Source organism: Salvelinus namaycush, chromosome 21, assembly GCF_016432855.1.
Source record: "Salvelinus namaycush isolate Seneca chromosome 21, SaNama_1.0, whole genome shotgun sequence".
Taxonomy (NCBI): Eukaryota; Metazoa; Chordata; class Actinopteri; order Salmoniformes; family Salmonidae; genus Salvelinus; species Salvelinus namaycush.
In genome coordinates this window covers 14,196,404-14,222,308 of record NC_052327.1, presented here as the reverse complement: position 1 = coordinate 14,222,308, position 25,905 = coordinate 14,196,404, and the positions used below count along the sequence as shown (strand labels likewise).

The 25,905-nt window shown below is 45.4% G+C and overlaps 1 protein-coding gene across 1 annotated transcript in view; it reads left to right on the top strand.

Moving 5' to 3' along the window:
• Nucleotides 1-25,905, top strand: part of LOC120066576 (cadherin EGF LAG seven-pass G-type receptor 1-like) — a 76,729-nt gene that overhangs the window by 43,209 nt on the left and 7,615 nt on the right. The window contains exons 2-22 of the mRNA XM_039018002.1: nucleotides 1,618-2,289; nucleotides 5,447-5,669; nucleotides 6,728-6,843; nucleotides 7,446-7,534; nucleotides 17,262-17,419; nucleotides 17,993-18,156; nucleotides 18,262-18,387; nucleotides 19,707-19,873; nucleotides 20,110-20,295; nucleotides 20,448-20,561; nucleotides 20,664-20,838; nucleotides 20,970-21,111; nucleotides 21,519-21,639; nucleotides 21,761-21,944; nucleotides 22,048-22,149; nucleotides 22,397-22,491; nucleotides 22,601-22,810; nucleotides 23,810-23,993; nucleotides 24,169-24,318; nucleotides 24,529-24,769; nucleotides 25,563-25,730. Coding sequence (XP_038873930.1) covers nucleotides 1,618-2,289; nucleotides 5,447-5,669; nucleotides 6,728-6,843; nucleotides 7,446-7,534; nucleotides 17,262-17,419; nucleotides 17,993-18,156; nucleotides 18,262-18,387; nucleotides 19,707-19,873; nucleotides 20,110-20,295; nucleotides 20,448-20,561; nucleotides 20,664-20,838; nucleotides 20,970-21,111; nucleotides 21,519-21,639; nucleotides 21,761-21,944; nucleotides 22,048-22,149; nucleotides 22,397-22,491; nucleotides 22,601-22,810; nucleotides 23,810-23,993; nucleotides 24,169-24,318; nucleotides 24,529-24,769; nucleotides 25,563-25,730 — 3,787 coding nt within the window. The remainder of the gene's footprint in view (nucleotides 1-1,617; nucleotides 2,290-5,446; nucleotides 5,670-6,727; nucleotides 6,844-7,445; nucleotides 7,535-17,261; nucleotides 17,420-17,992; nucleotides 18,157-18,261; nucleotides 18,388-19,706; nucleotides 19,874-20,109; nucleotides 20,296-20,447; nucleotides 20,562-20,663; nucleotides 20,839-20,969; nucleotides 21,112-21,518; nucleotides 21,640-21,760; nucleotides 21,945-22,047; nucleotides 22,150-22,396; nucleotides 22,492-22,600; nucleotides 22,811-23,809; nucleotides 23,994-24,168; nucleotides 24,319-24,528; nucleotides 24,770-25,562; nucleotides 25,731-25,905) is intronic.

Sequence of the window (25,905 nt, the reverse complement as noted above, 5' to 3'; positions counted from 1 at the left end):
CGCTCTCCGTAGCCGATGTGAGCAAGACCTTTAAACAGGTCAACATTCACAAAGCCGCAGGGCCAGACGGATTAGCAGGACATGTACTCAGAGCATGCGCAGTCCAACTGGTAAGTGGCTTCAATGTCATTTTCAAACTCTCCCTGACCAAATCTGTAATACAAACATGTTTCAAGCAGACCACCATAGTCCATGTGCCCAAGAAAGCGAAGGTAACCTGCCTAAATGACTACCACCCAGTAGCACTCACGTCGGTAGCCATGAAGTGCTTTGAAAGGCTGGTCGTGGCTCACATCAACACAATCATCCCGGAAACAGACTCACAGATGATGCAATCTCAATCGCACTCCACACTGCCCTTCCTCACCTGGACAAAAGGAAGACCTATGTGAGAATGCAGTTCATTGACTACAGCTCAGCGTTCAACACCATGGTGCACACAATGCTCATTACTAAGCTAACAACCTGGGACTAAACACCTCCCTTTGCAACTGGATCCTGCACTTCCTGACGGGACGCCCCCAGGTGGTAAGGGTAGACAATAACACACTTATCCCCAACACGGGGGCCCCTCAGGGGTGCATGTTTAGTCCCCTCCTGTTCTCACCGACGACTCCGTCGCCAAGCATGATTCCAACACCGTCATTAAGTTTAGTGACGACACAACGGTGGTAGTCCTGATTACCGACAATGATGAGACAGCCTAAAGGGAGGACGTCAGAGACCTGGCAGTGTGGTGCCAGGATAACAACCTCTCCCTCAACGTGAGCAAGACAAAGGAGATGATCGTGGACTACAGGAAAAGGAGGGCCGAACACGACCCAATTCACATCGATGGGGCTGTAGTGGAGCGGGTCGAGAGTTTCAGGTTCCTTGATGTCCACATCACCAACAAATGATCATAGTCCAAACACCCCTACATAGTCCAAACACACCACACCTACATGTACAAATTACCTCGACTAACCTGTACCGCCGCACATTGACTTGGTACCAGTACCCTGTGTATATAGCCTCATTATTGTTATTTTATTGTGTTACTTTTTTACTTTTACATATTTTACTTGAGTTTATTTAGTAAATATTTTCTTATCTCTATTTTTTACTGCATTGTTGGTTAAGGGCTTGTAAGTAAGCATTTCACAGTAAGGTCTACACCTGTTGTATTTGGCGTATGTGACAAATAAAATTTGATTTGGTTTGATCCTTAGCATTGAGAAAGAGGTGAACGGACAGGGGTGAACACTCCGTATTCGCCGCCACAGCCTTACCTTAAAGTGGAAGAAACCAGCAGAGGTTAAAAGCAGTGCTTTGTTTCTAATTAGGTTAATTGGGTATGTTTCTAGTGGTTAGAGCATTGGGCCAGTAACTGAAAGGTTGCTGGATTGAATCCCTCGAAGACGTGGATGTCTATTAAGGAAGCCCCCCACACCACTCGGATTCAGAGGGGTTGGGTTAAATGCGGAAGACACATTTCAGTTGAAGGCATTCAGTTGGACAACTGACTAGATATCCCCCTTTCCATTTAAAATGTTGACTGACATGACCTTTGTGTCCAATGCATCTTGCAAGTGTTATTCTATGACCCTGGTTGACCCTGTTTGTCTCTGATTCCAGATGGTGTCCATCGCGTCATGGCCCTCTGCACCCTGCGCGTCACCATCATCACCGATGAGATGCTGACCAACAGCATCACAGTGCGTCTGGAGAACATGTCCCAGGAGCGCTTCCTGTCCCCGCTCCTCTCCCACTTCATGGAGGGCGTGGCGGCCGTCCTATCCACCAGCCGCACCGGTGTCTTCATCTTCAACATCCAGAACGACACGCACGTCCAGGGAAGCATCCTCAACGTCACCTTCTCTGCCCTGCGCCCTTCTGGGGGAAAGGAACTTGGGGGGTCCGGGGGCACCATCCCCCATGGAAGATTTTTCCCCTCAGAAGCCCTGCAGGAGCAGATTTACCTGAACCGGACTCTGCTCACCCTGGTGTCCAGCCAGCGTGTGCTGCCCTTCGACGATAACATCTGCCTCCGTGAGCCCTGTGAGAACTACATGAAGTGTGTGTCAGTGCTGAGGTTCGACAGCTCAGCACCCTTCGTGTCCTCGGATACGGTGCTGTTCAGGCCAATCGAACCGGTGACGGGGCTGCGTTGCCGATGCCCAGCAGGCTTCACTGGGGACTACTGTGAGACGGAGATTGACCTGTGCTACTCAGGGCCCTGCCAGAACAACGGCAAGTGCCAGAGCAGGGAAGGCGGGTACACTTGCGAGTGTCCGGAGGACTTCACAGGTGAGTGTTATTATACACTTTTTGGTATCTTACTTGACTCTTTCTTTCACACAATTCTCAATCTATTTTTTACTCTTTTTTCAACTTTTTTCTTTCTCCATGTCATTAGTACTTACAGTTGAAGTCGGAGGTTTACATACACCTTAACCAAATACATTTAAACTCAGTTTTTCACAATTCCTGACATTTAACCCAAGTAAACGTTCCCTGTCTTAGGTCAGTTAGGATCACCACTTTATTTTAAGAATGTGAAATGTCAGAATAATAGTAGAGAGATTGAGAGATTTCAGCTTTTATTTCTTTCATCACATTCCCAGTGGGTCAGAAGTTTACATACACTCAATTAGTATTTGGTAGCATTGGCTTTAAATTGTTTAATTTGGGTCAAACATTTCGGGTAGCCTTCCACAAGCTTCCCACAATAAGTTGTGTGAATTTTGGCCCATTCCTCCTGACAGAGCTGGTGTAACTGAGTCAGGTTTGTAGGCCTCCTTGCACGTACATACTTTTTCAGTTCTGCCAACAAATTTTGTATGGGATTGAGGTCAGGGCTTTGTGATGGCCACTCCAATACCTTGACTTTGTTGTCCTTAAGCCATTTTGCCACAACTTTGGAAGTATGCTTGGGGTCATTTATTCATTTGGAAGACCCATTTGCGACCAAGCTTTAACTTCCTGACTGATGTCTTGATGTTGCTTCAATATATCCACATCATTTTCCTCTCTCATGATGCCATCCAATTTGTGAAGTGCACCAGTCCCTCCTGCAGCAAAGCACCCGCACAACATGATGCTGCCACCCCCGTGCTTCATGGTTGGGATGGTGTTCTTCGGCTTGCAAGCATCCCCCTTTTTCCTCCAAACATAACGATGGTCATTATGGCCAAGCAGTTATATTTTTGTTTCATCAGACCAGAGGACATTTCTCCAAAAAGTACAATCTTTGTCCCCATGTGCAGTTGCAAACCGTAGTCTGGCTTTTTTATGGTGGTTTTGGAGCAGTGGCTTCTTCCTTGCTGAGCGGCCTTTCAGGTGATGTCGATATAAGACTCGTTTTACTTTGGATATAGATACTTTTGTACCTGTTTCCTCCAGCATCTTCACAAGGTGCTTTGCTGTTGTTCTGGGATTGATTTGCACTTTTCGCACTAAAGTACGTTCATCTCTAGGAGACAGAACGCGTCTCCTTCCTGAGCGGTATGACGGCTGCGTGGTCCCATGGTGTTTATACTTGCGTACTATTGTTTGTACAGATGAACGTGGTACCTTCAGGCATTTGGAAATTGCTCCCAAGGATGAGCCAGACTTGTGGTCTACAATTTTTATTGTGAGATCTTGGCTGATTTCTTTTGATTTTCCCATGATGTCAAGCAAAGAGGCACGGTTTGAAGGTAGGCCTTGAAATACATCCACAGGTACACCTCCAATTGACTCAAATTGTGTCAATTAGCCTATCAGAAGCTTCTAAAGCCATGACATCATTTTCTGGAATTTTCCAAGCTGTTTAAAGGCACAGTCAACTTAGTGTATGTAAACTTCTGACCTGCTGGAATTGTGATACAGTGAGTTATAAGTGAAATAATCTGTCTGTAAACAATTGTTGGAAAAATGTCTTGTGTCATGCACAAAGTAGATGTCCTAAACGACTTGCCAAAACTATAGTTTGTTAACAAGAAATTTGTGGAGTGGTTGAAAAACGAGTTTTAATGACTCCAACCTAAGTGTATGTAAACTTCCGACTGTATATTATATTTGAGATTCTTCAAAGTAGCCACCCTTTGCCTTGATGAAAGCTTTGCATTCTCTTGGCATTCTCCCAACCAGCTTCATGAGATAGAAATGTGCCTACCCCCATCAGTACCTTTCATCTGCTTTCACAGACCCTATAGGGCTAAATATTCCCACTATATTAAAGACATGGCCCACAGCCAAAACCCTGATTCTGCAGAGAGACTATTACTTGTTAATCAAACTCTAGCCGTCTATGCTTTGAAGGCTCTTGACCAGCTCCAGGTAGTCTCAAGTCATAATGGAGGTGATGATGGTTGACCTGACAGTACCTGTCTCAGGTTTCTCACACTTTCGGGAAAAAGATCCCTCGTAATTCCCTCCAAACCGGAGATTATCTGTCTTGCAGTTGGGTCATTACCCGCTGGAATTCCTTGCGCTGTAAATCATAGGTGTTCTCTTTATCCAGATCTTGTCAGTGTCATTTTTGCGACACACAATACCCCACACTATGAGCTGGACATAGATATGATCGTGGCACATTCCTTTTGACCAGTGGGAAAATCATCTCTTGACTCCTTCGTGCATCTCTTTCATAATATGTATGTTGGCTCTTAAAGGGTGATATAATCCCACCACACTTTCCACAGACATTTCTCTAGTCTTCCTGTCTATCTTCTCTGTCTCGTCAATATAAAAGCCTGATTATGCAATACATTATGTAACCATACATCATCCTTTCCTTATTTTTTAATTGACAGCTTTCTTTCTGCTCAGTATGTGACCCTTAATGGTCACCCCAAGCTGTTAGGGAAAGCACCCCTGAGTTAAAATCACTCCTGACATCAGCGTCCATTTGAAAGCTGTCATCACCGGAACACATCTCAGGTCTAGTTAACGAGACAGGACTGTATCAGGGTGGATGGCTGGTGGGTCGTGACAGGTGTCTTACAGACCACCGAGGTGGCCTGCTGCTTGGGCCAAAGACACTCCATTGTCCTGTTGTCATTATGCCACAAGCCGTTTGCTTCCAGTGGAAGAGCCAGTGTCAGTGTGGGTCACAGAGCATAGCTGTTACAATACACAGTGTTTTGACATGCTTGTGAAGGGGGGTTGAGCCTCCGCTGCCCTCTCTCTGTCCATGCAGACTAGCTTGTATGTTGTGTGGTAATGGATTTGAACATGTGAGATGGATTACGTCCCCTGTGAACCTGCCTGGTTTCAGCTTGTTCACAAAAAACATACTTGGGGGGCTTCGTCCTGGACACTTCATAACATAAAAGCCTGAATGGAGGATTTAAAGGAGAACATGTGTAACTGCTTTCACACCTACCCCAACTTTTGTCTTTCTCCAGACAGTTTTTTCCTCTCTAGAGGATATACCCAGCAGATATTTCTGCCCACCGGTACTGTTCTTCCCTTCCTACAGGTGAGCATTGTGAGGTGAACTCCCGCTCTGGCCGATGCATCCCGGGGGTGTGTCAGAACGGGGCCAGGTGTGTGGATCTCCTGGTGGGGGGGTTCGTGTGCCAGTGCCCCCCGGGGGAGTACCAGAAGCCTTACTGTGAAATGAGCACCCGCAGCTTCCCCGGCCTGTCCTTCATCACGTTCAGAGGGCTACGACAGAGGTTCCACTTCACAGTGTCCTTCATGTGAGTACACCTATGTATCTTATAACGACTGTATAACAACGTGTGTACGAGTGGCTTTTTCTGGTGGGTGTACATTTGTGTCTTCCTCTGGTTCTCTCACCTGTAGTTTTTTTTTGACAGAGTACTGAGCCATCTATCCACACCCAAATGATACACATCTCACGCCATGTCTGGATACATATACAACACCTTTGTAATAAGCAGTAATGGCTGTATCCATGGCGATACAAATAAGCAGCGCCCCTTCGTCTTTGTCTCACCAACAGGACATGTTTAGGCACGTCTGAACCTTAAATCACAGAAGTGCTGAATCACAGGGCTGCTACGTCAGCCATGACATTTGCGTTCTGTATCGCGAAGGAAGAGCAAGCCGTTTGATCCAGTGGTTAGATGCGGATCTGGGTTCAAAGAGTATACATTTTCTTTCAAATCCTTTGAGAGTTTGATTGCGCCTGCTGCCCTGCCTGGGGTGATGTGGGATATGTAAAGGCTGCAGTGAAACATCTCTTTCTAGCGTCCAGCTCACGTTCCCTGGCAAAGGTAAAAACAGGAAGGGATGCATGGAGCCAGAGTGACCTTTGGCTTTGTTGATCATGGTTTCCTGTCACGATGCCCTGTGCCATGTGGCTTCTGACTCCTGTGCCCATACCCGCTAAGTGCCACAGGGTTAATGACACACAGCGGCATGGCTCCTAGTACTAGCCCTGGTTCTATGTCTGTCCACACCAGTCCTCCTTCCCTACGTCATTTTCCAAATCCCTTTTGCTCCTCTCATTGTCCATCGTCCAATATGATTATTCTTTCCATTTTCCCTTTTTCTCTCTTATTGTCCCTCATTTCCTCGGTTAATTTGTCTCTCAATGTCTCCCCCCTCCCCGCACACAACTGATATTGTTCTCGCGTTACCTCAAGAGATATAACCACACTTTGTGGACTAATTAAATGGCTCCATTAAATAGCTCTCCTGTGCATGTTCCCCTCCTCTTCATAGCCTTTATCTGCTGATAATATACTGTGCTGTACAATCAAAGTGACCTTTGGTTCTGTATGACTTGCAGGTTTGCCACCAGAGAGAGGAATGTCCTGCTACTTTATAACGGACGGTTCAACGAGAAGCACGACTTCATCGCCTTAGAGATCATCGAGGAACAAATCCAGCTCACCTTCTCAGCAGGTGAGCACATAAAGGGTTCAGAGAAGAGATGGCCCAGACTTCAATTTCCTCTGTTCCCTTTGCTTCTCTTCGCTTCACTTCTCTCTCCTACCCCCCTCTCTGTGAAATACAAAATCTCATTAACAGGGAGGTTCTAACCAGCTGAGGGAGGGGTCAAAGTTTATGCAGCCAACCCTCAAATACCTGGGAAAATTGAGGTTAAACAGTGATCATGCAGTTCACCTAGTGTTAGTGTGTTGAGTTTGGCAGGGAATTCATGCCATGGAGGTATTATCCTAAAAAAACAATCAGTAACCATTAAACTATAATTGTGTTCTGGATGAGTAGCATCGATATTGAAAGACCTCCTCAGAGGTCCAAAAGGTTGTGTTTTTCTTAGTCTTCCCCAGCTCAATCGCTCAGCTTTATACCAAACCAAGTGACAGGGCTGCCATTTTGTAAAACACAGACTCAGGTTTGTGACTTTAAAGAAAGAATGAGAAGTGAGATAGAGTGAACATCCTGAGAGGAAGTATCTATGAAAATGGCCAAACTCAGTTGGAGTGGATTCCATGTCGATTAAACACTTTCCTGTTTCCTATATCCTATTTCCTTCCCTGTAGGAGAAGTCAAAACCACAGTATCCCCCTTTGTCCTAGGTGGGGTCAGTGATGGCCAGTGGCATAGAGTACAGCTACACTACTACAACAAGGTAAGCACGCTTCCTGGATATGTGGAGCCTCTCTTCAGAATGTAATAGAATGATGCATGTCCCTGTCCGAAGGGTAAGTGATGAGGCGTGTGGTGGGTTGGGGTGGGGGAGAGAGTTAGGGAGGGGTCAATAGTTTGGGAACCAGTAGGATACTAGGGCACCAGTAGGATAAGGATATTATGAACCCAAATGAAGTGCCCTCATAAGCCTACAGGCCTCAATCTAACAGGTCAAAGGTCATTCAAGTAGGGAACCCATACTATCCCCCCACCCCCCCAACTCCATACAGAGTTCAGATTTTTAAAGGATTGTCATGGGAACAGACACACTAGTCTTTGTTTGGGGCGTTTTGAAGCTCAGGGAAGAGTTAAATTGAGGCCGTCGTATTCACAAAGACAAGAGAAGGGATTATTGAGATTCTATTTGAGCATTGTACTATTGTTTTGAAAGACAATCTGGTTTAGGCCTGTGTAACTAAACAGGAAAATCTCAACATATAACTATTTCTGGACCCAGGGCCTTCTATGCAGGGATTTTTATGTTTATGGTTATGGAAATTATTGTGGTCGCCCACTGAGAGACCTGTCCCTTGAAAGATATATGAGTTATTTTTCAGAAACTTTTAAGCTTTGGTTAGCTTTTGTCACGGCCGTGAAAAGAACTGGACCAAGGTGCAACGTGGTGAGCGTACATTTTCCTTTTATTTGAAAAAGACGCCGAACAAAACAGTAAACACTACAAAACAAACCGTGAAGCTAAAGGCTATGTGCCATAAACAAAGTCAATTTCCCACAAAGACAGGTGGAAAAAAGGGCTACCTAAGTATGGTTCTCAATCAGAGACAACGATAGACAGCTGCCTCTGATTGAGAACCACACCTGGCCAAACACAAAGAAATAGAAAACATAGAAATAAAGAAACTAGAATGCCCACCCTAGTGACAGCTTTTGAAAACAACACAGTTATGTGAGAATGCACTAGGGTACCCCTACTTGTTACGTTACAGCCTTATTCTAAAATGGATTAAATCATTTTTGATGAATCTACACACAATACCCCATAATGACAAAGGAAAAACAGGTCTTTATAAATGTTTGCGCAATTGTTACAAATAAACAACGGAAATATGACATTTACATAAGTATTCAGACCGTTTACTCTGTACTATGTTGAAGCACCTTTGGCAGCAATTACAGCCTCGGGTACAACGCTACAAGCTTGGCACACCTGTATTTGGGGAGTTTCTCCCATTCTTCTATGCATATCCTCTCAAGCTCTGCCAGGTTGGATGGGGAGCGTCGCTGCATAGCTTTTTTCAGGTTTCTCCAGAGATGTTCGATCAGGTTCAGGTCCAGGCTCTGGCTGGGCCACTCAAGGACATTCAGAAACGTGTCCCACTCCTGCGTTTTCTTGGCTGTGTGCTTAGGGTTGTTGTCCTGTTGGATGATGAACCTTCGTTCCAGTCTGAGGTCCTGAGCGCTCTGGAGCAGGTTTTCATCAAGGATCTCTCTGTACTTTGCTCAGTTCGCCTTTCCCTTGATCCTGACTAGTCTCCCAGTCCCTGCAGCTGAAAAACATCCCCACAGCATTTTACATTTACATTTAAGTCATTTAGCAGACGCTCTTATCCAGAGCGACTTACAAGTACATACATTCATACTTTTTTTTGTACTGGCCCCCAGTGGGAATCGGGAATCGATGCTGCCACCACCATGTTTCACCGTAGGGATGGTGCCAGGTTTCCTCCAGACGTGACCTTGGCAATCAAGCCAAAGAGTTACATTTTGGTTTCATCAGCAGAGAATCTTGCTGAATATTTTCATGGTCTAAGAGTCCATTAGGTGCCTTTTGGTAAACTCCAAGTGGGCTGTCATGTGCCTTTTACTGAGGAGTGGCTTCCGTCTGGCCACTACCATAAAGGCCTGATTGGTGGAATGCTGCAGAGATGGTTGTCCTTCTGGAAGGTTCTCCCATCTACACAGAGGAACTCTGGAGCTCTGACAGTGACCATCGGGTTCTTGGTCACCTCCCTGACCAAGGGAGGTGATAATGGATGTTTTTCACCAACATTTTGAATTAATTCATCAGGGGAAAAGGATTTCAAAATTTTGGTGAATACATCCATTATTTTATCCTTATACACATAAACTGACATAAAATGGGTTGACCCCAACGCAAAACAATTTTTATTTGTTTCTGGGTACTACATGTATTTGCTTGTTCCTCAAGCGAAAGACTTGGTGGTTCCAAACTTCTTCCATTTAAGAATGACGGAGGCCACTCTGTTCTTGGGGACCTTCAATGCTGCAAAACATTTTTGGTACCCTTCCACAGATCTGTGTTTCGACACAGTCCTGTCTCGGAGCTCTACAGACAATTCCTTCGACCTCATGGCTTGGTTTTTGCTCTGACATGCACTGTCAACTGTGGGACCTTATATAGACAGGTGTGTGCCTTTCCAAATCATGTCCAATCAATTGAATTAAACACAGGTGGACTACAATCAAGTTGTCGAAACATCTCAAGGATGATCATTGGAGACAGAAAGCACCTGAGCTCAATTTTTTTGAGTCTCATAGCAAAGGGTCTGAATACTTACGTAAATAAGTTCTTTCGTTTTTTTTAATATAAATTAGAAAAAATATTTAAAAAACTGTTTTCACTTTGTCATTATGGGGTATTGTGTATAGATTGATGAGGGGGGGAAATGATTTAATACATTTTAGAATAAGGCTGTAACGTAACAAAATGTGGGAAAAGGGAAGTGGTCTGAATACTTTCCGAATGCACTGCACATACTGTATCTGTATGAGCATGAGCCTGACCCTAGGCAAACCCTGTGGCACAGTATCTCAATAGGGGTTTCAATCAACTTTACAGATATATCCGAATGTCTTTCTACAAACAAATGGCTCAATGTTCGAAGCAGAAGTTAAACTAGCCTAACTAGAGCAGTCTGTAGATAACTACCAGATAAGAGGTTGTTTGGGTGTGAATTGATGTATTGTAGTTATTAATTAATACCCTTCCCCCCTAGCCTGGTTTCTTTCTGTGTTATCCTGTGACAATGAAGGGCAGCTGAGGGAGTACTTTACCCCTCTCCTCAATTCATATTCACCCCCCGTGGAGCCACATAAACACTGTCCGGTCCTCCCCTGTGGGGTCATTCTCCTGCTGACAATTAATGGCTTGGGGTCCCACTACGACACCAGCCATCATCTATTTACTCTGTCATACACCACCAAGTCCTGGCTGGGTCAATCTACTGCTAGAACTGATTTTGTCCCCCGTAGGATTTTGAAATATCATCATTGATCGGGAAAGAGGACTAAATGTGGTTTGGTTTGAAACTTCCATTGAGTACCTTGATTCAGAGTTTTCATTGTGACTATCCTGCAGAACTTGAAATATTTGCTCTATCTCCAACCCCCCTTCCTCTCCACATACAGTGCATTCAGAAAGTATTCAGACCCCTTCAGTTTTTACACATTTTGTTACGTTACAGCCTTATTCTAAAATGGATTAATTATTTTCCCCTCATCAATCTACACACAATACCCCATGATGACAAAGAGAAAACAGTTTTTTAGAAATTATAGCAAATGTATACAAACATAAAAATACATACCTTATTTACATAAGTATTCAGACCCTTTGCTATGAGACTCGAAACTGAGCTCAGGTGCATCCTGTTTCCAGTCATCATCCTTGAGATGTTTCTAAAACTTAATTGGAGTCCACCTGTGGTAAATTCAATTGATTGGACATCATTTGGAAAGGCACACACCTGTCTATATAAGGTCCCACAGTTTAATTGTTAGATATTACTTGTTAGATATTGCTGCACTGTTGGATACTAGAAGCACAAGCATTTCGCTACACTCGCAATAACATCTGCTAACCATTTGTATGTGACCAATAACATTTGATTTGATTTGATTTTGATTTGACAGTGCATGTCAGAGCAAAAACCAAGCCATGAGGTCAAAGGAATTGTCTGTAGAGCTCCAAGACAGGTTTGTGTCTAGGCACAGATCTGGGGAAGGGTACCAAAACATTTCTGCAGCATTGAATGTCCCAAGAACACAGTGGCCTCCATCATTCTTAAATGGAAGAAGTTTGGAACCACCAACACTCTTCCTAGAACTGACCGCCCGGCCAAACTAAGCAATCGGAAGAGAAGGGCCTTGGTCAGGGAGGTGACCAAGAACTTGATGGTTCATCTGACAGAGCTCCAGAGTTCCTCTGTGGAGATGGGAGAACCTTTCAGAAGGACAGCCCTCTGCAGCACTCCACCAATCAGGCCTTTATGGTAGAGTGGCCAGGACTCTCAGACCATGAGAAACAATATTCTCTGGTCTGATGAAACCAAGATTGAATGCCAAGGTCACGTCTGGAGGAAACCTGGCACCATCCCTACGGTGAAACATGGTGGTGGTAGCATCATGCTGTGGGAATGTTTTTCAGTGGCAGGGACTGGGAAAGTAGTTAGGATCGAGAAAATAATGAATGGAGCAAAGTACAGAGAGATCCTTGATGAAAACCTGCTCCAGAGCGCTCAGGACCTCAGACTGGGGCAAAGGTTCACCTTCCAACAGGACAACGACCCTAAGCACACAGCCAAGACAACGCAGGAGTGGCTTCGGGACAAGTCTCTGAATGTCCTTGAGTGGCCCAGCCAGAGCCCAGACTTGAACCCGATCGAACATCTCTGGAGAGACCTGAAAATAGCTGTGCAGTGACGCTCCCCATCCAACCTGACAGAGTTTAAGAGGATCTGCAGAGAAGAATGGGAGAAACTCCCCAAATACAAGTGTGCAAAGCTTGTAGCGTCATACCCAAGAAGACTCGAGGCTGTAATCGCTGCCAAAGGTGCTTCAACAAAGTACTTAGTAAAGGGTCTGAATACTTATTTCAGTTTTTTATTGTTAATACATTTGCAACCATTCATAAAAACCTGTTTTTGCTTTGTCATTATAGGGTATTGTGTGTAGATTGATGAGGAAAATGTTTTTTTAATCAATTATAATAAGGCTGTAACGTAACAGAATGTGGAAAAAGTCAAGGGGTCTGAATACATTCCGATTGGCTTGTGGCTTGTGGCATGGGGAGATGAGCAATAGAGTCTGGGATCAGATAATCAGGGAGGGTTGGTGAGAGAGAGGCCAGGTAAAGCCAGGCCTGGGGTTATGTAGAGAGAGGGCATGATGTACCTAGAGCCAGAGGGCTCTGGAATGCCTTACACAAGAAACCAGGACATGGTTTCTTGACCTCCATGTTGCAGGCCACCACCTCCCCTTTGCCAGGGTCAAAGGTTGTGCAATCATGTAATAAGTCAAGTACCCCAACAAGTATAACCAGTGTTGGTGTTCACGGAGAGGAAATCTAAACATATACTTTGTCTAATGTCTGATTGCACTGCCCCTTATTCTCATAGGTGTCATAGTTTGTGAACTTCATATGTTGTATCAAATTACAATTGCCCGCAGCTGTGGTAAGTTAACCTTGACTTACCCTGTCACTCTTAGTACTAGAGAGGAATATAGCAGCTAGTTGTTTTGTCTAGTTCATCCTGGGCTTCACAGCCTTGGCATGCACCATCTGCATTACCAGCACACACATGAGCGCACATATGCAGACACACGCACACATGTACATACACACACGGTTTGGAATGTCCTTATTCACCTCATTTGACACATTTTGGAGAAGACATGCTAAAATATTTGTTTTGGACTTTGGCTTTCCTAGAGAACAGGAACTTGGAACACACTTGAATTATCTCTGTGGATTTACGAGTGTTCAGAATGTGTGGAAAAGAGAGGGGAACAAGTGTCACTGTGTTCCTGTTGTTGACCTTGATATGGTGTAACGGGGTGCGTACTGGCGGCAGAGAAGTCAGGCACAGGACAGCGAAAACTGATTTACAACGGTGTCGTTTAATAAACATAAAAACCACCGTCAACAGAACAATCAATGAATGGGTCAAACAAAACCCGGTATCTACCAGCATAACGTATACAAGCACTACAAGAAACAATTCCGGACAAGGACATGGGGGGAACAGAGGGTTAAATACACAACATGGAATTAAAACCAGGTGTGAGGGAAGACGAGACAAAACCAATGGAAAATGAAAGGTGGATCGGCGATGGCTAGAAGGCCGGTGACGTCGACCGCCGAACGCCGCCCGAACTAGGAGAGGGACCTACTTCGGGGCGGAAGTCGTGACATGTGGTGGCATAATGTGAATAGAATACGGCCTAAATATGGCAATATCAAGGAGTATCTCGTAATACTCTTTTGGTAGTTTTTCTACACACTATATACAAAAGTATGTGTATACCCCTTCAAATAAGTAGATTTGCTATATCAGCCACATCAATTGCTGACAGATCTATAAAATCGAGCACAAAGACATGCAATCTCCATAGACAAACATTGGAGGTAGAATGGCCTTCCTGAAGAGCTCAGTAACTTTCTACGTGGCACTGTCATAGGAGGCCACCTTTCCAACAAGTCAGTTCATCAAATTTCTGCCCTGCTAGAGCTGCCCCAGTCAACTGTAACTGCTGTTATTGAAGTGGAAACGTCTAGGAGCAACAAAGGCTCACCTGTGAAGTGGTAGGCCACACAAGCTCACAGAACGAGACCGCAGAGTGCTGAAGCGCGTAGCGCATAAAAATCATCTGTCCTCAGTTGCAACACTCACTTCCAAGTTCCAAACTGCCTCTGGAAGCAATGTCAGCACAAAAACTGTTCATCGGAAGCCGAGCAGCCGCACACAAGCAATACCAAGCGTCGGCTGGAGTGGTGTAAAGCTCGCGTCCATTGCTCTTTGGAGCAGTGGAAACGGGTTCTCTGGAGTTATGAATCACGCTTTACCATCTGGCAGTCCAACGGACGAATCTGGGTTTGGCGGATGCCAGGAAAACGCTACCTGCCCCAATGCATGGTGCCAACTGTAAAGTTTGGTAGAGGAGGAATAATGGTCTGTGGCTGTTTCTCATGGTTCGGGCCCCTTAGTTCCAGTGAAGGGAAATCTTAACGCTACAGCATACAATGACATTCTAGACGATTCTGTTGGTTCCAACTTTGTGGCAACAATTCGGGGAAGGCCCTTTGCATGACAATGCACCCGTGCACAAATCGAGGTCCATACAGAAATGGTTTGTTCCACTATCTCTGCTCCCACCATATTGTACCTCTTCCTGTTGTCACACCTGCAGTGGCATCCACTGGTCATCCTCCCTGCACTATCACATCCCCACAGGAAGGAGATCAAAGGTCCAGACTCACACATTCAAACACCTATGCACACAATGACAGATACACACTCATACAGATGTATTCACATAGGAGCCAATTCTGACCCGAGTTAAGCTGGCGTAAAATAATGTAATTCCCTTTTTATGCACTTTTCTCTCTACGCATATTCTGAACTTGAATTTAAGCATGGGAATAGCATGCTATTCACCCGCTATTAGTTTGAGGTGGAGATGGAATAAATGAATGTGTGGTGTTGTGTCTACAAATGCGCAAAAACAAATTCCCGATAGGAATAACATCGTTCTTCATGCACTGTAACGTACAACTTGATAAGAACTAGTTAAATTAATATCCGTTTGGATAATTAGAATTGTAAATATACATTACACTTTTTTAGATCTATTTTACCTTATAATCGCTGGAGACAAATGTGAAACCAGTCATATGGCAGCAAACTGAGCATTTCAACTTTCCCACAGTAAAGTTTATGAAACGCAGTGCCATTATGCAGAATTTATATTGTACAGCCTTTTAACTTGCAGGGATGGGCATTCTTGAATGTCTTAATTATAAGCTACCCCCACTTTCTCTGTTTCCTATTTCTATCATGTTAAATATTAGCCACTATCAGTATCGACCGTCAGTAGGCCTAATAACCACACATATTCAACTGCCAATTTACTGTTCGTTTCCTTCAGTTGGCATAGCTTACATTATCATTCCATTGCATTACATTGTTTAGTTGACCTTCATTTGCTTCCTCTGTAAATGCCGTCACAGCCGTGTGGTTGTGGCTGAGGATCATTAGTAACAGTTGATAATATCGCTATGGTGCGGAGCGCAGACCAAGCCATAACAGTTTGAACCTGATGCATGGCTCAATACTTGGCCGTGTCATCACACAGTTCCATGGTTAGTGCAGTCAACAGACGAGGGTATAGCTTACTATTGAACGCTATTCTCGTTATTATAATTCCATGTACACTAATCATCATTGTGGCGGCAGGGTAGCCTAGTGGTTAGAGCGTTGGACTAGTAACCAGAAAGGTTGCAAGTTCAAATCCCCGAGCTGATAAGGTACAAATCTGTTGTTCTGCCCCTGAACAGGCAGTTAACCCACTGTTACTAGGCCGTCATTGAAAATAAGAATTTGTTCTTAACTGACTTGCCTAGTTAAATCAATTAAAAATCCAACATCAAGGAAAATTGTATTTGTCACATGTGCCGAATACAACAGTGAAATGCTTACTCACAAGCCCTTAACCAACAATGCAGTTTTAAGAAAAAATAAGTGTTAAGAAAGTATTTACTAAATAAACTGAAGTTTATTTTCTTGCTACTAACAACCTCATGCTAATCGCATTAGCCTACGTTAGCTCAACCGTCCCATGGGGGACCCACTGATCCTGAAGAGGTTTTTAATGGATGGCTTAAGATAAATGTACTGAAAACCCTATTGAATGAAAGCTCAATGAGAAAACCTGTTGGCCAGCAAGTGGGAGGGTTTCAGCGATTGAATATAGCCACACATTCAGAGCACTTTACGTGACTGAATAGGTCAGTCTGAATACCAAATACTGAGAAGTGTGTAGTAATAACGTGCGTAGGAAAGGCATAAATTCCTAAGTCGGAATCGACCCCATACAGATACCTTATCTGCACAGATCCACAGTGAGGGGAAAGAAGGTCACCGAACGTGAAGCCGTTTGGGGACAACTAGGTGGAAAATGTGAATGTGGTGTTAATAGCTTATAAAAGGGCAGAGCCGTGAGATGAGTTGCAGTGGGTTTAACACTGACAGTTGCTGACAATATCTACAATTGTTATTGCCGCTTGGTGGAAACTGTGGCCCCGGGGGAGGGTTTGACACGAAATGCCGTTCTCAGTCTATGGTATCTCTTCACCCACCAGGGTCCCGCTCCCATAATTCAATTAGGCTCAGACAATCAATGCTACATCAGTTTCACTGAGCGATAGCATCCTCTTCACACTGGGTTTGAGCCCACAGGTCTGCTATCCACAGTCATGCGCTTAAAATAAATAAGAAACCTGTGTGCCTCCGTGATGCACATGAATCAAAAGGTCAGTCTGTCAAACTATGACCTCCTTCTTTATACATCGAGAAGCTATTCACCTTCCAGTACATATAGTATTTTACCTCTATTTAACTAGGCAAGTCAGTTAAGAACAAAATCTTATTTTCAATGACGACCTAGGAACAGTGGGTTGTTCCTAGGCCGTGTTCAGGGGCTGAACGACAGATATTTACTTTTTCAGCTCGGGGATTCGATCTTGCAGCCTTTCGGTTACAAGTCCACTGTTCTAACCACTAGGCTACGCTGCCGTATGGTACCTCAATTGTATGGCTGAAAGCCCACATTTTCTGACTGGATATTCGTGCCTTAGTTTAGTAGCTGCTGTCACCTTAAATGTCATGTGACCTCCCTTCTCTTTCCAGCCCAACATTGGTCGCCTTGGCTTTCCTCACGGACCATCAGATGAGAAGGTGGCAGTCGTTGCCGTGGACGACTGCGACATCGCCATGGCGATTCGCTTTGGTGGCCAGATCGGGAATTACTCTTGTGCCGCCCAGGGCATGCAGACAGGACAGAAGAAGTGAGTGCAGTCTCAAAGGGTGTATCCAGCCACCTGTCAAGCCAAGCTTAGCTATTCACCCATCATGCACTGCAAGTAGAAAGTTGTGACAGCAATTGCCATTTGTTTTTCCGTGTTACATCTTCCTATACAGCAGACATAAAACCTACATCAGTATAAGTATTTTGTTTAAAAACATATTTATTCTTATGCAAATCCTCATATCTAAATCTGTTTTTTATTCAAATGTAAGTCTGTACCCTGCTTTGGACAAGTTTGTATATCACAAGACTTCACAATAGAGAGCAGTTTATTATATGCCTGTGGTGCATTTTTCACAACTTGTGTTGAGTGTCAGTTACGCCAGCATAGGTCACACTAAACAGTAAAGCTTTTAATGCAAGGGTTAAGTAGTTGTAAGTGGCTTGACCAGCCTCTCTCTCTGCCTTTGGTTTTGTGTGGAATGTTCATTTCAATATTCTAGTGTGGCTGGTGCACTGCAATGTCACTCAAATCATGCTCATACCCAATGTCCTTGACTCTCGATCCAGAATCATACGCAGGGGATGTTTGTTCTATGTTGTCCATCTCTAGGTCCCTGGACCTCACCGGTCCCCTACTCCTGGGTGGCGTTCCCAACCTGCCGGAGGATTTCCCTGTCCGGAACCGAGACTTTGTGGGCTGCATGAGAGACCTGACCATAGACAGCAAGACTGTGGATATGGCCAGTTATGTGGCCAACAACGGCACGGCCGCAGGTCTGTGCTAATACTCACATATATGATATAATATTGATATTTTAACATCTTTTTTTCTATTTTTGTCTCTATTGATGCCTCTGATTATTATATGCCTGTATTCAGGGTGCACAGCGAAGAAGGACTTCTGCACTAAAAGTGTGTGTCTGAACGGAGGAATGTGTGTGAACAAGTGGAGCACGTACTCCTGTGACTGTCCCCTAGGCTACGGAGGGAAGAACTGTGAACAAGGTAAAGGATTTTAGGAAAAGTGCGTGTATTGGGTATATTTTAGGGGGGATTCCCTGTACGTGTGTGTATGCATGTGCCCTGTGAGTATGTGTTTTACTGTGTGTCTCAAAATTAATTGAGTTCAAAATGAAATGTCGCAGCCACGCTCCACAAGGCTAGCGGTGAGGAAACAGACAGTAGAGGTCAATGTGGCCAAGTTTCCTGTCAATCTCGACATTCCTACATTCCACACACACACTGACCCTAACCCTGGCCCTGTTGGAATACTGCATCCTTCTGTCCCGGCCGGCTTGAGGTAATCACAGATCTCAATTGGCCTGATTGATAGAAGTCATACCTATCCTCAAGGAAACAAGGACGGAAGGAAGGAAGGATGCATTTCAAAATTACTGTATTTACACTTGGTCCAGGGCCACACCACATCTCATTGGTGAACTGATTATTACCCAGAAGCATATGGTGCAGTGGTACAGTTCTATTTTAGCGCCTGGCTACGCAGACACGAGCGAGCACTGTGGGTGCAACGATTGAATAACATGTATGTATACATTTATTTTTGCAGCGCTCGCACACGCGACGAGAGCGCCGTGGTCAGACTGTAAGGCACACTGTGAGCCAATGCTTTCCACTTTTCTGACGCAAATCATGTTATCAGGAAAAGGAAATCACATCTCTGATGGCTTTATGTTTTCGGAAAGCTTCGTTTGACCTAATTCATAGAAGTACCTCAAAAAGGGCACAGTGGGTGTAAACACTGTTGCAACCCATGACCTGGCGGGTTTGTCTCCATATGTCTCAGGCTATAAAATACAGCTAATTACTGAGTGTTGCGTGTTTCTCAATCCCACCTAAATCTGTGTTCTTATGAGACTGATACTTATGATTTGCGTGTATGTACAGTATGTGTAATGAACAATAGCATGAATGTGAATCACACCCATATTAATCCCCATTTAAGCACACACACGCACAAGTATTAATCACCATTTCCTGTAGAAGGCTCGGCTGTGGTTGTAGGGGAAGCAATAAACAAGTACAGACTCTATCCACAGCGTTTACTTCTGAGCTCATCCTCTACAAGACCAAACACACAGAATAGCTACCTGTATGGTAATGATAGCCCCTGGATATGTTACAATGGCTTTGTGGTCAGGGTTTACCCAGATTTTTGGAACAAGGCCTAGAACGGGCCTAGTCAATCTAGCCTCTCATGTGGTATTATCAACGTCGTTTTGTGATGAAGTAAAATTGTACTTGTTTTCCTCTTAATCTATTTGGTTCTCCAACTGAAGTCTCCCTATCTGTTTCCCTTCCTCCAGTCATGCCATCCCCTCAGCACTTTGACGGCCAAGCCCTGGTGTGGTGGCGCGAGCCAGAGGTAACCATCGCCGTGCCCTGGTACATGGGTCTGATGTTCAGGACCAGGCAGAGCTCTGGCACCCTGCTGCAGGCCAACGCTGGAGACTTCTCCAAGATACACATCCTGGTGAGTGGAGTGGAGCAGTACAGAGTCCATACAGTGCCTCCATGTTATCAAAGTAAAAGGCAGAGCTAATGCCATAATAAAGTTACGCTAATATTCTGGTGTTAAATTACTAAACATCGTGTTCTCGCTCTCTCTTTTCTCCCCCGATTTTCTCTCCTGCCATCCTGTCTCTCTCTCTCTCGGTTCTTTGCCTTCCATCTGCCCCCCCCAACATCTCCCTCTCTCCCTGACTCCAGATCAGCGGCAAACACGTGCGTTTCCAGGTGTTCCTGGGGGTGAAGCGGGTGGCCCTGCTGGACTTCCCTCAGGTCAGGGTGAACGACGGGGAGTGGCACCACATCCTGGTGGAGCTGAAGAGTATCAAAGACGGGAAGGACATCAAATACATGGCCCTGGTGTCACTAAACTACGGCATGTTCCAGGTACTCGCTGACTGATTGGCAGCACTGTATTTGTGTGTAGTTTTCTGTTCTGTACTTGTTTGTGAATTTAATGTGTGTATTATCAAGTGTAATATGATACACAATACACATGGTCTCTGTAATAGTGTTTTATGTGTGGGTGCCTTTTACAGAGGTCAGTGGAGATAGGCAATGAGCTGCCAGGCCTGAGGCTGAGGAGTCTGTTTGTGGGGGGCCTGATGAAGAAGGATGGGATGGTCCAGAACGGACTCAAGGGCTGCATGCAGGTGAGCCTCACACCATTTGTCTATGATATACTCATTTTTGGAAAGCAAAATCATTCTACGACAATACAAGACTGATGGTCCTTCCCTCTCCTGCGTTGCCAGGGCGTGCGGATGGGCGAGACTTCCACCAACCTGGCTAATATTAACATGCGTCAGGGTCAGAAGATCCGGGTGGAGGAGGGTTGTAAGGTGGCTAACCCCTGCACCGCTAGCTCCTGCCCCGAGCACAGCCGCTGCACCGACAACTGGAGCTCACACACCTGTGTGTGCCACCCCGGTAAGCCCCCCCCCCCCCCCCCCCCCCCGGACAAGACCCTTGTCACTACCATTAAAATATACCTTTAGAAAGCTGAAGCAAGCATACACATTTTCATCAGGAAATGTACCTATTCATGTCCCCCCCCCCAGGATACTTCGGGAGTGACTGTGTGGACGCGTGTCTCATGAACCCCTGTCAGCATGTGTCCACCTGCGTCCACCAGCCCAGCTCCCCCCACGGCTACGGTTGCCAGTGTGGCCACAATTCCTACGGGCAGTACTGCCAGAACAAGTGAGTACTGAGATCCCTAGAAACTGATCTAAGGCCAGTTTCGTTTTTTTGTTTGGGGGTGCTTTTTAGTTTCCTTTTTTTAACTCGCCTTGAATTGGTGCTGGTTCTGATGTCTGTGCCATGTTCTTGAAGCGATTTACATAGTTTCCAAGCTTACCGCAGTAACTCCACTTAACCTCTACTGTACCACTCAGCACCTTCCATCAACATCTGCAGTAATCTGGTTCTGTTAATTGTTGCCCCTTGGCTTTGGTATTGGTTGGTGTCAAACAGCTTTATAGTAGTTTTGGCATTGGCTTAGCATTCCAAGTCCCTTGTGATTTGCTCACGGTTTCCATTCATCCATCCTTACTTGCTATGATAAGCTGGGTTCAAGGGGAATAACACCTTGTTCTGTTGTTCTCCAGAGCCAACCTACCTTGTGCTCGCGGCTGGTGGGGGAACCCTATCTGTGGCCCATGTAACTGTGATGTCAGCAAAGGGTTCTACCGAGACTGCAACAAGACCACTGGGGAGTGTCACTGTAAGGTACTGAAAAGTATTTACCATACTTAGTCCCTTCTGTCAAAGTCCAATTTGGGCATGTTGGCTAGCTATCTCCATTTCCTCCTGAGTTGTATGCTTAGTTTATGCTCTCTCCTGCCCTCAGGATAACTACTACCGGCCCGGGGGAAGGGACACCTGCTACCCGTGCGAGTGTTTCCAGCTTGGCGCCATGTCACGCTCCTGCCACCCCCACACGGGCCAGTGTCAGTGCAGGACGGGCGTGATCGGGCGCCAGTGCAACCGTTGTGACAACCCCTTCGCTGAGGTCACCTCCAGCGGGTGCGTGGGTAAGGCAATCTATGACCTGGAAGCTCTCGTAGCATCTCACTAACTCATTCATTCAATTTCTGATCTAAGATAGTTTCTGCTTGGTTGTTCTCTTTTCACTAGTTGTGTATGAGGGCTGTCCCAAAGCCTTTGATGCAGGGATCTGGTGGCCAACGACCCAGTTTGGACAACCCGCTGCAATGAAGTGTCCCAGGGGATCCACTGGTAAGCACAACAAGCCTTTTCAGAATGTGAAAAATGTATTGGAATTACATAGACTTCACTGGAATTTTCCCAGACTTTATAATGTTTATACTGTTGTTGTTGTTGTTGTTGATTTCCTCACCGTGTCAGTCGAGAGGCAAGAGGTCAACAGAGAATCTTCACGATCGGTCCTCTTCCTTACCCTTCTCTCCCCCCCTTTCTTTCTCCTCCCCTCCATCCCTGTCTCACCCTCGCTCCTCCCCATTAGGCACGGCCATCCGCCACTGCAGCGACGAGAATGGCTGGCTGCCTCCCGATCTCTTCAATTGCACCTCTCTCACCTTCTCTCAGCTGAAAAAAGAGGTATGTCTTGGTTTAACCTTTTATTCAAACCAGGAAGTCCCATTGAGATTAAAACCCTCCTTTACCATCGAGACACCTGTCTGACGTCTCCCTGACCTCTCACCTTCAGGACGAGGAGCTGCATCTCAACAGCTCCAGGATGGACGGAGAGAGGTCAAAGGGCATGGCCAGCATGCTGCGGAGCGCCACCAACCGCACAGCGGCCCTCCAGGGCAACGACGTGAAGACGGCCTACAGCGTCCTGACCCGCCTGCTGCAGTACGAGAGCCAGCAGCTGGGCTTCGACATGGCCGCCACAAGAGACGTCCACTTCCATGAGGTGGGCCGCTAGAAACATGCTTCAACTAGTGTTGAATACGTAAGTGCCATGTAGTGCACTTCCTCAACTCTCAAAATGATGTTGGAGGTGAAATAAGAAGGTAGACAGGATTAGCAATCCTTTGGCCTCAGCAACCCAACTCTTTTTGTTGACATCAGGAACTCATAGAATATGAACTCATAGAAATATACCCTGACATACCCTCAAGCTCTCGATCATACATCCACCCTAATTTCCTCTCACACCACAGTTTCGGAGACTCGCTCAGAGTTGAAAGAATGACCCACATTGTTCGGTAACATAGCTCAACTGCTTAAGGATCCTGTTAGCTTTAAGTAACTTATAGTTTCCCCAAATCCTGCTTATAGCTGGTACCGGTTTCCTAAGAGTCTGTTTTCCCAGTTGGATATTTCTCCCCCTATAGGGAATGTGATCCGGAGCCTATTATGTGGAAGTAATACAGTGCAATGATTAGCATGTTCTCTATGAGCTTTATTAAGGCCATGCCCATGCTGGACGCTAACGGCTAACTGTGTGCATTCTTGGCACCAGCCCCAGCGCATTAGGGTGTGTTAGATACCAGAAGGTGCAGCTGGAACGGTTTAGGGGGTCAAGGACCAATCAGAGTGGAGCTTATTGAGTGATTGGCCCAATGGGTGACTTGGGAGTAGTAGTTCCCCAGGGGTGGTTGGGCGTGGGGCCAGATTGCACAGGTGATGTTATGAGATGATGTCTGTACAGTGACCCCCCCTTCCTTTATAGGGCAGCTCGCCTTTCCTTCTTTTGTTTTCTTTCGTCCTTTCACTCTGTTCTGTTGGCATTGATTTCACATGCTTCATTTGGGATATATGATACAGATTATGGATTCTGTTTGTTGCTGATGTATGCTGGAATGATACCATACTAATCGGTATGGCACGGTGTGACATTGGTGAATGCAGAGTATTGCATAGTATAGATATGCCGTAGGTGGATGACTAATGTGTGTCAATATTCTAGAACATGGTCCGAGCGGGCAGTGCCATCCTGGACCCTGCTAACAAGGGGCACTGGGAGCAGATCCAGCGTTTCGAAGATGGTACGGCCCTACTTCTGCATAGCTTTGAGGAGTACGCCCAAACCCTGGCCCAAAACATGAGGAAGACCTACCTGAAACCCTTCACTGTTGTCACGGAAAACATGAGTGAGTCCACCTGCAGTGCAACGACACAATTATCTTCTTGCAGTAACCTGATTTGCATGACTAATTCATGCAAAGTAATGTTTCATAACCTAAAATAGCCTACTGTACCACCAATACCTCTGGTGTGTGACAAGCATAATTAACAACCATTCTCCCTCTCTCTGTGTGCTCACAGTTGTTTCTGCGGATTACTTGGACCCGTCCAATCCAGAACAGACAAACATCCCGCGTTTCCAAGAGATCCAGGCCTATCCAAAAGAGATGGAGTCCTCCGTCCGCTTCCCAGAGTTCACAACACAGCACGAGCAGCCAGTGGAGGTTGAAGGTAGGCTTGAAGGAGTGGATATGGCATGGACACTTCGTGGTTCGCTATGCAGCCTTCATAACGTAATAGTCCATGAATTAAGTCTGAGCTGTTGTACTGCGTCAACCGTTTGTCAAGTTCTTCAACCAGTCTGGTAGTGTTTTTTATGTGTGTGTGTGTGATTGATTGATTTCATTCATTCATTAATTTATTGTCATAATATCCTTACAGCAGTCTCCACAGCACCAGCCAGAGACGCAACAGCCACAGACGACCCCATAGCAACAGCAACAGACGCCGCTCCTGTCCAGACTGAGTCCACTGAATCGTCCACTGTCGGTCACCAGGCGTCTGCCAAGAAGAAGCGTCACGCTGAGGTCCCAGGCCCTCTCCCTGTTGCCGTGGTGATCATCTATAGGACCCTGGGACAGCTCCTGCCTGAAAACTACGACATTGATCGGAGAAGCCTAAGGTACTTCTTACATTTCCTCCTCAGTCATAAAACAAGTTGGTTGTCTTTAACCTATGCTGTCTAATGTATAAATCAAAGATCTTACACAGTGCCGTGTATACAACATGCGATGCACTTCGCCATACACATATAAACAACTGTTCTTTCCTTGACAGTTCCCTTGTGTAGAATGTGTGTGCGTTAATGCAGTTGTGTGTGTACAGGGAGGTTCAATTCTATCATGCTTTTAGTGCTGTTAGTCAAATCAAATCAAACTTGTCACAAATTTGACAAAATCAAATTTGTCACATGCGCCAAAAACAACAAGTGCAGACCTTACCGTGAAAGGCTTAGTTGCAAGCCCTTAACCAACAGTGCAGTTCAAGAAGAGTTAAGAAAATATTTACCGAGTAGACTAAAGTAAAAAAGTTATAATAAAAAGTAACACAATAAGAATAACAATAATGAAGCTATATACAGGGGGTACCGGTACCGAGTCATTGTGCGGGGGTTAGTTGAGGTAATTTGTACATGTAGGTAGGGGTGAAGTGACTATGCATAGATAATACACAGTGAGTAGCAGCAGTGTACAAAAGGGAGGGGGGGGGGGGGGGGGTGTTACTGTGTGTCCTTTGTTTTGGACTAGTTTTCATTGTGGTAGATGTTTTTAATGCTGTTGTCCTGCCTCACAGTTGTAACCAGAACCTTACGGTTAGTCATTCTCGATAAGAATGTATTTTGGATGACGACAGTCAATGTAAACAAACATGTCGCCTGTGTGTGTGTGTGTGTGTGTGTGAATGTGTGTGTTCAGACTCCCCAACCGGCCCGTCATCAACACCCCAATTGTGAGCACGGTGGTTTACAGTGAGAGGGTACCCTTCACCATTCCTCTTGCACAACCCATCACCCTGGAATACAGACTACTGGAGACAGAGGAGAGGACCAAACCTGTCTGTGTCTACTGGAATCATTCCATCGCGTAAGGATGAGTATTCCTATCAATGCTCTTATTCAGTGGTTCCTCAATTAGAAGTTTTGAGACTTCGAGGTCATTTGTGGTTGAGTACGGTACCCTGCGTCACTGCTTCAGTGCTCCAGACCACCACAAGGGGGAGTTAGAGCACTGATGATGCTTTTGGGTCCCAAGTCCTAAT